The sequence below is a fragment of the Eptesicus fuscus genome, chromosome 6 (genome assembly GCF_027574615.1).
Source record: "Eptesicus fuscus isolate TK198812 chromosome 6, DD_ASM_mEF_20220401, whole genome shotgun sequence".
NCBI classification, from domain to species: Eukaryota; Metazoa; Chordata; class Mammalia; order Chiroptera; family Vespertilionidae; genus Eptesicus; species Eptesicus fuscus.
This window is the reverse complement of record NC_072478.1, coordinates 57951378-57969439: the sequence shown is the minus strand read 5'-3', so window position 1 is coordinate 57969439 and position 18062 is coordinate 57951378. Positions and strand designations below refer to the sequence as shown.

General features: G+C 39.5%; 1 protein-coding gene across 7 annotated transcripts in view; it reads left to right on the top strand.

The window, feature by feature from the left end:
- The window catches only part of IL15 (interleukin 15), a 65872-nt gene extending 61199 nt beyond the window's left edge, over window positions 1–4673 (top strand). For 6 of the 7 annotated variants that reach the window (XM_054717710.1, XM_054717709.1, XM_054717712.1 and 3 more), the window contains one exon: window positions 2399–2789. In XM_054717710.1, coding sequence (XP_054573685.1) covers window positions 2399–2509 — 111 coding nt within the window. In that variant the 3' untranslated portion in view covers window positions 2510–2789. Of the gene's footprint in view, window positions 1–2398; window positions 2790–4563 lie in introns of those variants that run through there. The other variant, XR_008556365.1, reaches the window with a different exon arrangement.
- The last annotated feature ends 13389 nt before the right edge of the window (window positions 4674–18062 follow it).

Here is an 18062-nt window from a genome sequence, read left to right as displayed (position 1 = left end):
AGTGGTGAACCAGTCAGGTCACTGGTTTTTATCAGCAGGTGCAGTGGGTAGACATTACTCCACATAATTAAGGGTTTGGCATAAATACTAGTAATCCATGTTTATTGGATTATTACTCCGCCAGACACGATCTTCAGGGGTTAATTGGTAATTCACCGAGTCCTTCCAATAAATCTGTGAGATAGTTATCCTTGTTTGTTTCAATGTTGAAGAAATTGGAGCACTGAGAGCTTGAATTACTTCCTCTAATTCATGCAGCTAAGAAAATGGGGAGCCAGGATTCAGACCCGAGCAGTTTCATGTCAGAGAGTCTGTCTTCTTATAAATGCCGTAAAAGGATATTAATAAAAATATGAATAATTTGAGTATTAAATATTAATAATTTAGACTATCTCAGGCAACATAAGCAATATAGGGTTCCAGGAAGGCAAATACTGGGGGCTCCTCCTGTAGGCTGGGAGATCAGAAGGTACAACAGATTATGGCTCTCATGGCAAAACGCTAGTGGCCAAAGCAAAGTGGATAGAAAGAAGTTTTATGAATGAAGAAGATATAATAATTAATAAATTAAACAAATACTTTTTGAGCCCCATTGTAGGCCCTCAGGAAAATAGAAGTGAAAAACACATATGGGTCCTGCTCTTAAGGAGGGGGGAAGCATAAGTAAACTGATCAATAAGCAAATGAATACATCAGTTACTCACTAAATCCAATGGCCACAAAGAAGGCAGCTAAAGACACTTTAGAAAAGGCTTACCTACCAAGCTGACATTTGGCAAAGACATGAGGGAATGAGCATTAAGGATATTTGGGGGCATATGTTCAGGCGGAGGGAACTCTAAGTGCAAAGAGCCTAAGCTTGTGTGGCTGGACACCTTGGATTTTTCCCTAAGAATTCCAGGCTGCTTTAAGTCTTTACTTAAATGTCATCTTCTCAGTGATGTCACCACTTTACAGTTTGCAGTCCATGTCCATGTCCCCTTCTCTGCATGTCCTACTCTCTGACATACTATGCATTTTACTTAATGAATATTGTCTGCTTTTCCCCACTTGAATGTCAGTTTCAAAGGGGCAGGTTTTGTTTTGTTTTCAGAGCTGGATCCCAACTCCCAGAACAATGCCTGGCATATACTTCCTACTCAATATATTTATGAAAAGAATATGTTAATGTTTAAAATACTCTTGTGATGTGTCGTTTCTATCTTATTGATAGACTGAGTCATGCAACAAATAATTCATAACAGTATCAATGGTCAGCTCTTTTATGCAATGCTCATAGTCACCCTCATCATGGCATAGTGTGGCACATGTAGTGTGAAGTAGTAGGCGGGACTGCACAGTCAAAAGACCTGGACGTGGAGAATTTCATTGATTATGTCAACTGAGCTGTGTCATTTAATGCCTCTGCCTTCCTATCTGACATGATTATTTTCGGGATTAAATCAGACAGCGTTATATGGAATATGACAGTGCCTGGCATAGAATCTGCGCTTGATGAATACTGGTGAATCTGAATTTCAAGTGCTTAATGGATATCGAATCTAATTTTGTTTTTTTGCTGGTAGAGCTTTCATGGTTCAGCTGATCTCAAAAAGTGTATTTATGACTGCTACATTTGAAATATTCTAGTTATCCGTGAAACTATGTTTGAATTACAAGGATTTGTGGTATTCACCTAAATAGTTCAATTCAACCAGCAATGATTGCATGAATACTATGTGTACAGCCCTATGCTAAATACTAGGGAAACAAAATTTCATGGCCGTGCTCTCCTGGAAGCATTTAAGAATAGTGGTATAAAAAGCATAAAACTCCATAACGTCTGTGTCATATGCGATGCACTGTAAAGGAGAATCCACACCAGGGATCCTGATGGGACATTTAGGTTAATCACGGAAGCTCACAGGTTCAGGAAAAACTCCCTAGTCCAGACGGCAGCTGAGTAATCTTAGCTGAAATAGGAAGTGTTGAATAGACAGAGAGAGAAGCAAAGGCAGTGAGGCATCTAAAAGCATGGCCTGCATGGGGATAAAGGTGTGAGCTCAGTGTTCCTAGGGCAGAATGTTTGGGACAGTGGGGAAATGTGCGAGAAATAGGTAAGGTGGGCCTGTGTGCCATACTGGGAGGCATGGACTTCATTCGAGGGTGGATGAGCAGAAACCATTGAAGGCTCTAAGTAGGGAGTCCATAGTCTGATAGACACGGCTTACTTTTGTCAATGTCCTTAATCCATTATCAAATTAAGCCCACATCAGATGTCTCAGTTCTTTCTAATATGATCTTAACTTGCCCAAGTTTTCATGTCTCAAGACCTCACTGTATGATTCGAACGATTTGATATTCCCAGGAAAGAAAAATACCAGACTTTCCATTCTAATCCTTTCTTTTTATTTTGCAGAATATAACTGAATCTGGATGCAAAGAATGTGAGGAACTGGAGGAAAAAAATGTTAAAGAATTTTTGCGAAGTTTTGTAAATATTGTGCAAATGTTCATCAACACTTCCTGATTGCAGTGATCCTCTTCAGCATTTCTGTTATTTACAAACACTTTCCCGTTGCTCAGAGGCACTGAAACACTTTGCATTTCCAGTGTGCTGCCAAAGCAAGTTTTTCTAGCAAGAAGATGATCAGGATCTTACGTCCGGTGAACTCTTAGAAATGAAGGCAGAAAAATGGCATTGAGTAACATGATGTAAATGAACATTTATTTTTAATTTATTATTGAAATTGTACATATTTGTAACATAATATAAATTGTCAAATAAAATTATGTACATATTTTATCCTTTGAAATGGCACTGATGTTTTACTTCTTATAAGAAAATAAGGGACATTTGTTAAGGGTGATAGTCAAATTATTTAACAACTGCTGGGTCTGGGACCACTGACTACCAGCCTTCATTTACTTCTCAGCTAGGTATGGCACCCAGAGGGAGAATTGACTGACTGTCAACAAGATAGGAGGAACTAGGTGCTAAATCAGGGATTTCCTCTGTAATTTGGTTATTGACATATAAAGAATTGTTATGAAAGAAAGAAATTGCAACTTCCTGGTATGTACCAGTAATGTGGCAATAAAACCTTCACTGATAAGTAGAATTGTATGTAGAAAGGTTGCAATGATACTTTACTTCATGCTTTCCCAAGTACAGGTACTTTATTTTTAGTTTTTTTTTGTGTGTGTGTGTGCTATATTTGTATAATTAACTGACTTGTTAGAGCCAACACTTTCTGTCATAAAATAATTATTTATATAGCTTTACAATATACTAAGATTTGTAAGCTCTCTTTTAGTGAACTATGACTTAAATGAAATGTTCTTGTCTCATCACAAATTTCTTTCACTCAATTTACTTCTGACCCTTCACTGAGAGACCATAGGGTAGGAATTGATCTTCTATAGAGTTGTTTTCTCTCCATTGCACAGTACAAACTGGTTCTCTATTGCAACATTCTTTTGTCACCCAGTGCACCATCCATGCTCAAGTAGCTCATCAATATACACTTCACATTTCCTTTCAAGATAGTTTTGGAGAAATCTGTATCCTATTTGACCTTCAGAGTCATGTGTTTGCTCTCAGTTGCTCCTTGATCTCAGTCCAGACAAATAGTACTTGGAAGCCACACTTTAAAGTTTAGGGATTGGGATGGTGGCAGTTGTTTGTTGCTTGTTTTTGTTTGTTTGTTTGTTTTAATTCATCGGAAATTAAATTTATCTTTTGTTTGCCCCCCCTAGATTTCTATTGATAAAAGGTAGGGAAAGTGCACCATTTAAACTGTAAGTTTCCAATTCAATCCTTAAAGTTAGCCTCCCTTCAGTGTTTGTTGGGATGGGGGAAGGAAAATCATAGCAGCAGTCACATCACCAATAATAACAGTGGATATTATAGTGACTAAATATCCATTCTGGTGTATAAGCAGGCAAGTGGGTTTAAAATTTGGCACTTTTTAGTCCTCAAAAGTAGGATTCCTCCCCATTAGTAACTTAACATGGATCTTAAGAAACGCAAAGCAGCCCAGGCCCTGGCCAGAGCTCAGGCAGGAGGCAACCAATCAATATGTTTCTCTCACATCAATGCTTCTCTCTGTTTTTCCCTCTCTCTTCACTCTTCCTAAAAAATCAATGGAAAAATATTCTTGGGTGACGATTAACAAAAAAATAAAATGGAGAGAGAGAGAGAGAGAAGCCCAAAGCATAGATATGCAACTTCTTAAAACACTCTTAGCTAACTTAAGAACAAAATAACAATGTAAAACATTACCTTTTATTTTTCATTTCTATATTCTTAACAAAATCAGTCTTTCATTTTTATTTCAAAGTTTTTCCTTCTTGAGTTGTCCTCCACAATTAACCAGCCCAATGTCATTTGCCTGGACAAAGACACTTCATTCCTATCTCACCTACTGCCCTAATTGCTGAAAGTGTTTGCTGAATATCATATAATAAAGCACACATCTGTAGGCTTAGAACCTCACATAGTAAAGGTAAAGCTAATAAAAGTCAGGTTTACAGTCCAAAGTCCTATTGATGACTTATAATCTCATCTTTTCTTCATTGCAGAGATAGAAAAAGATGTATGAGAAAATATTATTTCTAACCTCTCCCAGAATAAGCAAAAAGGACTAGAAGGCAGAGGACATGGAATTGCAAACAGGAACAAGACAGAATTGGTGAGCACAGGGATTTTTAAAACCCAGTCACAGGTCTAGTTTTATATACTCTCATTCTTTATCCTAGAACAGGGAGTCAATGGAATTACTTTATTTTGCTGCTTTTGTGCGAGGAGCTTATATTTTGATGTGTTACTGTTTATGGCAATCACATTTAATGGCTCATAGGTGAAACTGACGTACACAATAATAAAATCAAGCAATAATTTTAAAATCAAGTAATATTCTCCTCCCCAAAACATAGAAATACTAGCAAATGCATTTTTGTTCCTTCATCTGTGTTATCAGGCTTTGTGTAAGCTTTCTGCATTCATGTGTGAGTCACAGTTAGCAGATGCATACCATGTATAAACATTTTGCCCAGGGGAAATCCCATTTCCATAGAGATTTGGTTCCAAGCTTCTGAGTGTGTCTTATGGCTGAATTTTTGTTTTGACTAAGGAATTATTATGCAAGGTAAATTTTAGCTTCATTGAAAAGTCCCCAATTGTATAATCTATCTGATGCGACACAGAAGAAAAATTAATGAATCTTTAATGAAGAGTCATGATATTTTACTTCTTCAATCCGAGACTTCAAAATAAGCTTGAGAGGAATTGCAGAGGAACTCATTACACAGAAGCAGAATTGAGAATTGCTCATTCAGTCTTTAGAACCTTGTCAACACTTCCTGAATGTTATCAGTACCTGAATGTTATCAATAATCACCTACAGGTGGTTCATCATCGTCATTGTCACTGTTTTCTTTCAGTAAGGAATTCACTCCTTCAGGTACATTGTAATCCAATTTGTTGAAAACCTACTCTGTGAACATAATGCTGGGTGCTGCAGTTACAGCCGAGAATAAGGCAGTGGTAGTCTCAGACTTCATGGAGTTTATGTTCTAGCAAGAAAGGCGTATGACCCACTTAATCACTTGAGTGCTCGTTCAGTTATACCAATTCTATGAAGGGCTCCAGCAGAGCATATACAGGGATTGGTTCAAGATGTCAGAGACAGTGGCACCTGAGTTCAACTATAAATTATAATTAGGAATTATTTGGAGCAGGGAGGAGTGGGAAGAAGCAATTGGAGAAACAGCCTGCCAAAACCTGGGTCAGGAAGGGTTATGGCATGTTCAAAGAGTGGCAGGAAGGCCAGAGGGGACAGGCTCAGAGAAAGCACTGAAATAAACTGGGAAACGAAGTATCATCTGATGGGATGGGCTCTGGTAAGGATTTTGCTTTACACTCCAAAAGGAAGGGCCTTTTATTCTGGCATGTATAAAAAAAAATACATGTTTCTCTTATCCAGAGAAGGGTAGAAGTAAAAACCTCCCGACCACTGAATCCCAGGGTAAAAACGTATTTCTGATACCATCATTTTACACGGGCCTCATTATTGCAGTCATTTAATGAATTCCTTGCAACACTTACTGAAGATCAACTTGTGCAAGAAATGATTCATTCACTGTCAACTACAACAAACCTGTTTACTGTTCATAGGACATGAGAGACAAAAGGTCATGAGGATCAACATGTAAGCTCAGTGTTGGGTTCTGCAATAGTCAGAATTGAGCTGTGGTCTACATCTTAACACAGGGAAGGCTTCTTGCAAGAAGGACTTTCTAAATCACATTTTAATGAGAACCATGTGATGTGATGGAGGCAGGTCCTTCTCATCCAGGAAAATGGGGTAGAGGAAGGCTCCAGGATGTGTGTGATGATACACTCTGCTGACTGGTGATGGGCACGTTTAAAACCAGACACGGAAAGAGGCAAGACAGATGTGGTGGGGTGGAGAGAAAGCGCAGTTATGCTGCATGAAGTCAGGGACTCTGTGGGGTCAGGGTGTGGAGTGGCTTAGAAGAAACAAAGGCTGGTGTGTTTAAGGAGAGGATGAGAAAGGAGCAATATTTCTGAATAAGTGACAGTGAGGAGCTTAAAGGTGAGGCTAGAAAGTTGGTGCAGTGATGGTCCCACTTGACAAGTACTCTCTTTTCAAGGGTATTAAAGATCATGATCATCAGCCACGTTCGGCTTCCTGAGTTGATTTAATAACATCAGAGCTCTCAGGGTGGCTCTCTGAGGACACACCAGGCTGATGGAAATAATAACCCTCTTGCACTTTTATGGTTCTTTAATGTTCACAAAGCACTTTCACCTGTATTATTATTTTATCTTATAAGAGGTTCTGTCCCTCATGGGTATTGATGAGAAGAGATGCGGAGCCTGTGAAACATTTTGCTTAAGTTACTGATGTGTAAAAAAGAAAAAGGAGAGAAATCACCTGAAACTTTTGTCCATGTTCAGCTGGGTATTTATTCTATGCCCTATTGCCTTTTATATTTTCTGTCAAATAAAGCATGAACATAATACTTGGGGTGGAAAATTGTTTGTAGTTAAAGAAATCAAAATACAGTTTAAGCACATATTTTTATCCCATATTTTGATTATTTTACTTCACACAATTCTATTCTGGTGTTTTGTTTGTTTTGCCCAGATGGCAAACGCACCATTAAGTTTATCCAGCCTGAATTAATTATCTTTTTATAGGAAAAGAAAATCTTTTCCTTTTGACAAGTAAGATGTTTGTGCTGTATTTATGAATAAATATAAGCCGTTGTTACACACAGCATTATTAATAGCATTGCTTTAAAGACCACTGCAAACAGAAAGCTAACATGCAGCCACAGGCAGACTTTATCTCAAAGGCCACAATGATGCTATTACCTGCTTTTCAGTTGGGTGGTTTTTTGATAGGTGACATGGGCATTGGAAAAGGGATTTCTCTTTGGTAAAGAAAAGTAGGTTTACAAAACAGAGGAACTCTTTACCGCCACCCTGCCTCCCCGCCCCCCCCCGCCCCCCCCCCCAGAAGATCTTTTGAACTCTGAACCAGAAAAGGGAAGACAGAGTATAACTAACCCTTGTCACCACCATGAGATCTTTTCTCTTAGAGACACTTGTTTGGGCTTCAGACTCTCCCTGGTTGAAGGAACCTGGTTTCCCATGGAGTCACACGGTTTTTTTCAGCAGAGCTGACTTGTCCCTAAGGATTCATTTCATTCCTCAGTCATCTTTATTTTATTTCCAAAATCAAACATAAAATGTGCCCAAAGGAATGAGTATTTGCAAACAGAGTTGTTCTGAAGGCTGGCTATGGGAGCTCCGAGTGCAGGCTTCAAGGGGGTGCATTGTCTATAGAGAACTGAAAAACAATAGTAGAATTGTACACTTGAAACCTATATAATTTTATTAATCAGTGTCACTCCATTAAATTTTAAAATTTAATAAAAATTTTAAAAACCTGACTGAAAGTCTGTCTGCCTTTATGGATTTTAAATGATGCTAGTGGTAAAATACAGATAGCCCCAATTTCCTGATTTTCAATGGTTCAACTTAATGATTTTTTTTTTTTTGTCTTTATGGTGGTGTGAAAGTGATAAGCATTCAAGTAGAAGCCACACTTCAAATTCTGAATTCTGTTCCTTTTCCAGGTTAGCGATACATATCACAATATTTTCATGATGTTGGACAGGGGCGTATTTTTTGCCTTTGAAACTCTTTATACTGCTTTGATTTCTCTGTCACCTTAATACCTCTCAACAATATTTTTTTAAAATATATATATTTTTATTGATTTCAGAGAGGAAGGGAGAGGGAGAGAGAGAGAGAAATAGAAACATCAATGAGAGTGAAACATTGATTGGCTGCCTCCTGCACGCCCCCTACTGGGGATGGAACACACAATCCTGGGCATGTGCCCTTGACTGGAATCGAACCTGGGACCCTTTGGTCCGCAGGCCGACGTTCTATCCACTGAGCCTAACCAGCAAGGGCTCAACAACATTTTTAACCTGGGGTCTACAGATAGCTAGGTTGTCCATGCATAGGTTTCATGGGAAGAAAATGTAAGCATTATAACAGTGTATATATTGTTTTTCAGGAGAGGGCCCATAGTTTCCATCAGATTCTTAGGTTGTTCCATGAATCAAAATGATTTAAAAATGCCACTCTAAGAATCCCCTTTAAGTTGAAGGGTCAGTCAGTATTATATCTTGTGAAACTTGCATCATGTTTTACTGCGCATCTCAGGGTCTTATTAAAATGCAGCTTCTGACTGATTAGCTCCCAGAAAATCTGTTGCTATTGGTCCATGGCTCACACGTTGAGCCACAAGGATATAGAACTCATAACGTTTGACATCAGATAGCTCTTGCCTCTGAGCTATTCCCGGAAGCCATTACCATGACTGAATAGACACCACAGAGATGTGAAACCAGATGTGGTCCCAGCCATCTGATCTTGGGCAACGTGCCTAACCACTCAGAGCCTGTTCTCTTGTCTCTAAAAAGGAAATTACCATATCTGCCTGCCGGAATCCCTGTGAGTTACATTAGATGCTGACTACAGTTCTTGGTACAGAATAGTACTACATAGCTTTCTTCCCTCCCCCGTCCCCTGAGCACGTTTTTGGCTCCCTTTAACTCTGGTGATTGTTTTGGAGTTAGAATCAGCAAAACTGAGTGCCGTATTTTATATGCCCCAATTTTTCTTGAAAAAGTTCTTTCTATTTTAATGCCTCAAGAGAAATAGCATTCCAGCCTTTTCTGCCCATCACATTTCACCAGTCAACTGCCTATTGGTCTATTTGCTGTGCTTTTTGGCTTAGCAGCTGGTTGCCCTTGGAAATGCTGCCTTTAAGCCAATTTGACCAGTGCCTTCTCTCACCCTTATTCCAACTTCAGCACTTAGTTGCACCAGTTATATTGGCTAACTCTCACCTGCTGCAGCAAATCCTACACTATTACCACATTCTTATCCTCTCTCCCAATTCATTTTCAAGCTATCCCACCTGCTAGATTTCACCTATCTCCCTATAGCAACAACTGCAATTTTACCTTATTACTGCCCTGAATGTAATAGCTTGCTTACATTATTGACATTAATTATTGACTTGATGTTTGGCCTTGGTTACTCATCTTCTTAATTTTTGTCCTCAGATTGTCAAGAATCAAATATGTCTAGGTTGCATTGCATCCCAGCTCCCATGTTAGCTGACTCTGGGGGCTTACATGCTTTGGAATAGGTCATGGTTATTCTTTCTTGTACTTTAGATCATTGCCCTTGCTAATGAAGGATTTCATGCTTCCATCATTAAGCCAGAAAGGCAGGATGATTTGGTTACTATTCTTTTCTTGGCAAAACATCAAGGTCGTGATTAACATGGAACTTATATTAATCTGACCTACTACAAATTCTCATCATTGAAAAAGTCTCTCAGCAGATAGTAGTGAACAATAGTGGTAGAAAACAGAGGTCCTGATCTATAATTTTTCAGTTGTTGAACTTGCCACTTGTAAAAAGAAACTATAGTGTGAAAAAAATGGAGGGAAAGGAAGACGTTTGTGTTTTTCTTGAAGACTATTAGGCTCAAGGTTAGCAGCCAAGTATAATTGTCCCGTTACCACCTAGTCCTGTTTGTGTCAGCAACACCTTTAATAGAATGTCACTTCAAATCACTGCAATACAAAGACAGGCACTTTAATTTACATTGCTACAAAATGAGTACCCTTTCCAAAGGAACCCCTGAGCTATCATGTACATCAGTGACGATGCATGTTGCCTCTGAGATCTCTCTAGAAGCCACAGCCACTAATGTAATGGATACCACCCACCAGGGACATGGGTCAGAGTGCTTTCCTCCCCCTTTCTGAAAGAGATTTTGGGTGCCAATCCAAGATTTGTGGTTTCTAACACCGTTCTTTTGTTTTAGAGTCTCTGTCTAAAAAAGGGAGGGTTTTATTTCCTGGTGTTAGTTCCGCAGTCCTGAGTGTTCTGATGTTGCCAAGGGCCTATGACTATCTTCATTGAGTAGTGTGACCTCATGAGAAGAATTCCCTAATCCTTGACTATTCAGATGTAATTGAAATCTGTGTTAATATCATTAACATTGCATTGGTCCCAATATATATGTATATATATATTGAGGCCATGTATATAGTTGTCCATTGACAGCTAGAGACATGAAAATACAATAGTAAAATTCATTCAGAGAACATCAAAGAGACCATTTGAATAACAAATCTCTAGGAATAAAACCACTTGTAGAAATATCATATGATATCATCAATAAAGCAAGGATATAAATTGATGACTATGCCATTTGGTGCCAAAAACAAACCTAATGATTGTTGTCAGCCATAAAATAGGGCAGTAGAATATTCTTTAATTCTAGAAGTAATTGAAATGCATGGAAATCATTGTTAGGATGGCTAACAGAATTTGTTGCATGACCAACAAATTCCCATAACAAATTTACCATCTTATAGGTAACTTACCATTGGACATACTTTGTAAATGCAAAGCCACAGCATTTCCCCCTTGTCTCTACAATGTGTATTGCAGAACTTTGGGAACCATAACTCTGAGTTTTCTATATTTCTGAGCTAAATTGCTCAGAGCTCAAGGAAGATGAGGTGGGGCAAAAGGAGGCAGAGTCACACTTCTGTCTAACTCAATAGAGACCACATGGAAGCCTAGTATCCTATCTAATAAAGAGGGAATATGCTAATTGACCCTCACACTGTCGCAAAGATGGCGGTGCCCACAGCCAATAAGGAGGGAGTATGCTAATTGACTGCCCCACCCTCAAAGATGGTGGCGCCCACATCCACAAGATGGCTGCGCCCAGTCCCCTCTGCCCCACTGGGGTAGCAAGTGCACAGCAAGGCCAAGCCTGCCTCCAAAGTCCCCCAGCCCCTTCCGTCCCCCAGCCACCCAGGGCTGGCCTGAGGCACAGGCAAGCCTCAGATGGCAGCTACCCAGCCACCCAGGGCCACCTGAGGCTCAGGTAACGAAGGCTAGCTGAGGCTTGTGCTGCCAGCAGTGGCAGCAGCAGAGGTGTGATGGGGCTTTGCCTTCCCCTGATCGCTGAGTAGCCTCCACCCCTGAGGGCTCCCGGACTGTGAGAGGGGGCAGGCTGGGCTGAGGGACCCTCCCCCCCAGTGCATGAATTTTCATGCACCAGGCCTCTAGTTGCATATATTCTTGCGAGTGTTATAGGAACTCAGAAGTCTGGAAAGGAGCCTGGTGGAGGTTAAACCATGTCTCTCTCGAAGCAGCTAACATCAAACATTTCATGGATAAGTAGAAAGTTTACAAAAAAGGTGGTTAGAGAAGTCCATTCCAATATCTTTGCCCTGACCTCAGGATTTTTGCTATTGCCACTTTACCCTCATCACTTTCACCTGTTTTGAACTCTCCCTCTGTCTCTGCTACTGTTTCAATCTTCCTCATTCTTACAGCAATGCATATATCTCTCATTCCAGGCTCATTTTGGAGTAAAGTTTTTACAATCTTTTGACCCTAAGTGCTTCACAGATTGTTCTGTCAGAACAAGGACAATATTATATTTTATTTTCAAACCACCACACTTTCCCCAAGGACTAAGAACTTGATCTTTTCCATACAGCTGTTTCCTCACATAACTTAACAAAATTGTTACTCTGGAGTGGCGATTTTTAAGCTTTTTTATCTCATGGCACACATAAATTAATTGCGAAAATTCTGTGGCACACCAAAAAATACATTGTATATTTTCTGCCAATCTGACAAAAAAAAAAAAAAAAAAGGTGTAATTTTGATTTATTCACACCAAATGGCTATTGTTGTGTTGACTGTTCTAATTTTTTTAATTGACAATTGAGGGAAAAGAGATTAATGTCCCTGACTAAATAGTCACTTATTGCATGTGTTAAAAATTCTTATGGAACCCCGATTGAAAATTGCTGCTCTGGAGAATCCTGTTTGGATGCTCTAGCCATCACACACAGAAAAGTTAATCAATCCAAAATGCTGATTGGTGTTTGAAAAAGAAGGCAGGGTCTACAGGGGCACTGGGCCTAAACAATCCGCCAGGGAATTCTGGTGGCTTATTCCACATGGAGGCTGTTATATTCAGGAAGAATTATTGAGTACACAACCCTTGGCTTTTCTAATAATCTTAGATTTTTTTGTGTTGTTGACATTTCAGACTTTTCTGAGCAATTCTGGTGGCTTTTCTAAGCGATTACAATGACTTTTCCGAGTTCACTTTGTGGATTTCTGTACTACTCAGCTTAGTCCTATGTCTCTTCCATCAATGGCATAGACACTCCATAGTCTCGGGTCCCACCACACTTGCCTGGTTTTGACATCTATACAACTTTATGGTCTCTGCTGCCATTTGATTATACAACTACTGAAAGACCTTCACACTTAGGTTTTACATTAAGCTGCTATCTTAGAAACCCTGAACTTGGAGCACAAATTCAGGCTGCCATCCACCTTTTCCACAGAGGTTTCTGGGGGAGATATACATCCAAAAAAAGAAGGCAGACAGCAACTTGTAGCAGCAGCTATCACTACCTTGGCTTTTGGTACCTCCCAGTCACAGTGTGGAATATTTTTTTTTCTTTTTTTTATTAAGGTATTACATGTGTGCATAGGGCTTCCATTGCCCTAGGAGCAGTATCAGTGAAGAAGTTCTTTCGGCATATGTCTGAGATTTTTTAAATTCAATAGAAATTCTTCAATCTGGATTTGGGAGTTTTCTGTCAAATGAGCCCCCTTTACTTTTCCAACCTCATCTCTCTATTTCCCTAAAAATGTCCCCTCTCCTAACCTCATCAGTTGTGCCATCCTGAAATAATTAAATTCTTCCTTTCTTTGGGTCTAAATCCCATGTACTCCGAGGTTCAAGGTAAGCAGCACCTTCTCCAATTCTTTTACCACAACACCCTGGGACATTCCAATCTGTCCCAGTCTTCATAATCCTTGGTAAAAACCTATGCATCATGCCACATTATCATATTATCTTGTGAGTGCAATCAAGTTCTTTTCAAGCAGGTATAATTTGTTTCTCAAAATAGGCATCAAGTTGGCAGCAAGTTTCTCTCAGGAGAAATCTTTTTCTTTTTTGCATTCCCAGGGCAATAGTAGATCATGCATTTATTCTGCTTGCAAATGTCTGTGACCAGATGGATAGATGAGCAAATCTACATATCTCCAAAATTAGTTCACCTGCCAGTGATAGTGAATAATCTAGGGTCATAAAAAGGAAAAGATAACGCCAGATGACATTCAGTACTTTAGCAGAAACCCATTTGAGAGAGTCGGATAACCATTTTTTAAAAATATATTTTATTGATTTTTTACAGAGAGGAAGGGAGAGGGATAGAGAGTTAGAAACATCGATGAGAGAGAAACATCCATCAGCTGCCTCCTGCACACTCCCTACTGGGGATGTGCCCACAACCAAGGTACATGCCCTTGACCAGAACCAAACCTGGGACCCTTCAGTCCGCAGGCCGACGCTTTATCCACTGAGCCAAACTGGTTAGGGTTCGGATAACAATTTTTAATAGGAGGCCCAAATTAAGATTTTTGAGTCAATTACTGAGTAGTTGAGAAGTGGTTCCTGCATAAACTATATACTTACATTGTTCCTTAATTCCTGACACAGCTATGCCTTTCATTATGATTGATCTAATCAACTGTTTTTTAATTAATTTTTTAAAAATATGTTTTTATTGATTTCAGAGTGAGGAACAGAGAGAAAGGAGAAACAGAAATATCAATGAGAGAGAAACATCAATTGGCTGCCTCCTGTACAACCTCTACTGGGGATCAAGCCTGAAACCCAGGCATGTGCCCTGAATAGAAATTGAACCTGTGACCTCCTGGTACATAGGATGATGCTCAACCAACTGAGCCACACTGGCTGGGCTTCTTTCATTACTTTTTTAAAAAAATTATATAAGTTACACATGTTTGTTATGGGAATATTGGATAATTCAGATTCCAGTAGAGAAAAAAATAAAATTGAAATCCTGCATAGTACTACCGTTTAGAAATCATCACTGTGAACAATGCTTTTTAAAATAATTTGACCTTCTACTTTCAGTTAATTATTTCCTCCCAAAGTTACCAATTTCATTTTATTAAGTGATTATTCTTCCACATATATACTTAAATCCTTTTCTAGATGCTAATGTTTTTCTTCATCTGCCTGTTAATCTTAATATTTGAGCAGACCAAGACATTCTGAGGGTACTGGCGATATTAATAAGTAAAAATGTGGACAATAACACAAAAGGTTAGATTTGGAAGAAAATGCAAAGGAAAAGTTTTACCTTGCACAGAATGAATGTAAAGTTTTGCTAAGTCTTTTAAAAGAGGCACAGAGTGGACTATAACTGTAGGGATAGAGTTAATATAACTAAAAAAGGAGTGAGTCTGTGATAAGAAGTTTTGGTCATAAAAGGAACAAAGATAAAGGAGTGTCACAGAGGCAAACAAATGCAGGGTAAGCTCTACGTTTTCTCCCTGGAAAACGGGTTCTTTGGTTCAAGATTTGAATTATTCATTGCCAGAGATAGCTGTAGTATTCCTCCCACAGTGACATGTATACCAACCTCTCAGAGCCTGACCTTCACTAAATGTTTGAATTTTACTTGTTCCCTTTTCTCTGACTTGCTGCTTAATGAGCTAATCTCTGAGTAAAAGCTGGCTTCATATTGGCTTGTTACAGGGAGAGAAGGTGCTGGCCTGAGGGTGCATGTGTCTGGTCCCTTGGCATTTACTTATCTCATTATAAATGCTTAAGTTACCATCCTCTTCTGAGTTAGTTTATGTTGGTGTCACTGAGATTTGAGTCTGCACATATAGAAGCAGCACGATGACTTTAAAATAGCTTTTCTCCGAGCAGAGCTAACAAGGCATGTAATAAATAGATATCCAACCTAGGTTTCAACTGAACCAAACCATTTAGATACCTAAAAGGACACTTTCTGTATTTCCATAAATTAATGTTCACCCCCACCATTTTTCTATTTTAAATAGGAAGAAAAGAGGGTCTCTAGGACCCTCACTTAAATGCCAAACCACTTTAAGGAAGATTTAAGAACTTACAGATATTATTTACTGCAAAAAGAAAGCATACTCATGTGAACTCCTCTTAGAAAGAAGGTAGGCTGGCTTAAGAGTTTGGAAACCCTGAGTGTCCTGTACACAGGGCCATCTACACCCCCTGCCAACCTCTCAGCACAGGACTTCCCTGAGTGCTCACCAGGGAGTCTGGCGGCAAGGCAGAACTGAGACCCCCTCCCACACTCCAGGCTTTCTACTGAGTAAGAGATAGCAGCAGTCTGTGACGGGGTGGGGCAGGACAGCTGAGAAACACCCTTCTGAGGCACACACATATGGCTCCGGTCTAATTATGACCTGAGATAAACTTCACAAGGACTCCTAACCTCCTACCTAGTGCTATGTAATGGTGGCCAATCATTGGAGAACGACTAAAAGCTGAAAGACCCCCCCCCCCCCCCACCACACACACACACACACACACAGGTGCAAAGGCACTGTGGTTGAGGAGCAGAACCGAGGGGAACCCCTGGCACTCTAGACCTTATTTGCAAACAGACCTGTATGTAATAAGTTCAAATGTTTTCAAACAAGGATACCAAAGGAATTCCATGGAGAAACCAAAATCTTTCAACGAACAGTGCTTGAGGAAGCGGATCTCCATATAGAAAAAAAAAAAGAACCTCTGACACCATGCATGAAAAATAATTTGAAATGAATTGTAGTCTTAGACCTAAAGCTAAAAGTTTAAAGCTCCTGTAAGATCACATAGGAAAATTTTCACTACTTCGATTTAGGCAAATGTTTCTTAGAGCAAACTCAGCATTAATCATAAAGAAAAATATTGATAAACTGCACGTCATGAAAATTAAAACTTGTGTTCATGAAAATGCACCACTAAGGAAACAAGCAAGCCAGCCTCAGCCTGGAGAAAATATTCTTTCAAACTGGTCTCTTTCCGGGCTCTTCCCAGGCTATGCCGGTGCCTCCCCCTACCCAAGCCCTTTCCTGGATCTTGAAGGGCGGGACTTCCTGCCCTTATCCTATTGGCCCCTTTCCCAGTTTTTCTCAGGCCAGACTCCTCCCCTTGATGGTCGCCATTTTGGTTCCCACTGCTAGTCCTGGGGGACAGCCGGTTGTTTCCCAGGGAGACTGGAAAGCTGGTCTTTCCTGCCTGCTCGGTTAATGTCCCTTTGGCGAAGGATGCGGCTGTAACCTCGGGTGTCCGTGAAGCCGTAGCTTCCAGACTTAATCAGGCTTAGCCAGTTTAGCTCCCTTCGCTTTTGTTAATACCTACCTAGCTACCTAGCTAATGCTAACACCTTGATGGAGATGTGGATTATACAAATGTATGAATTTGTCAAAACCCTGGGCATGTACACTGAAGATTTCATATATATATTTTTTATTGATTTTAGAGAGGAAGTAAGTGAGAAGGAGAGAGAGAAACATCAGTTGGATCTCTCCCGCACGCCCCCTACTGGGGACGGGCCTCTTAACCCAGGGCACTTGCCCTGACTGGAAATAGAACCTGCGACCTTTTGGTGCATGGGAGGATGCTCAACCAACAGAGCCACACCGGCCAGGGCAACACTGAAGATTTCTGTATTTCACTGTATGTAAATTATATTCAACAAAAAAACATTTTAAAAGTTTTTCCAATCTTACTTTATATCAAATACACATGACTTGAGACACTTCCCCCTCTGTGGAGCTAACTTAATATAGTCAGATTTTATCAATCCTTAGAGTAACATTTAAAGGATGTCTTTTTCCTCCTAAGACTTTGGGGATATAAATAATTCATGTTCATAGGTAAGAACCCAACCTTAAATTGAACTAAGCACGCTTAGTGAGTGAAGTTCATTCACTAGCAGGTGTAAGGCAGCTGCTCTGCGGGGAACTGTCTGAGGATTACAAGCAGCCCGACTAATGGATTCATTATCACTTGGAGCATGACTTTACAGTGTGGCAATTGTGTTAAAATTTTTAAGCCAGAGGAGTACTCCTTATTTTGGTGTGATGTCTTAAACAATGGAATTTTTCAAAATATTTAGTCAACATATATTTACTAAGAACTCTCAGAAGACACAGTCCTACTCAGAGCTGCCAGTGAAGCACCAAAACTAATTTGTGAACAAGCATATCAATCTCATTTACCGAAGTCAGTGTTGTCCTTGAAAGTCTTTGGATCTAGGTCCTCATTTAAAAGATAATCTTTTTGCTTAAAATCTTAAGAGCTAATTTTTTAAATTACAGGAAAAAATGTTTATTGCAGATTTCTTAAAATTGGCTTAATCATATTCTTTATTCAAATATAGTTCCAAATTACACTTGATTATTATTTTTAAAAATTCTACCCTGAAAAGACGGTGATTTGCTACCATTAAGAACATTTAAGAGCCCCATTTGTAGATCCTGGTATTATTTCTAAAATTTGTCTCTATAATTTAGTTGAAAAATATTAAAGGAGTACTTTCAAGGTAATTGGCATGATGAT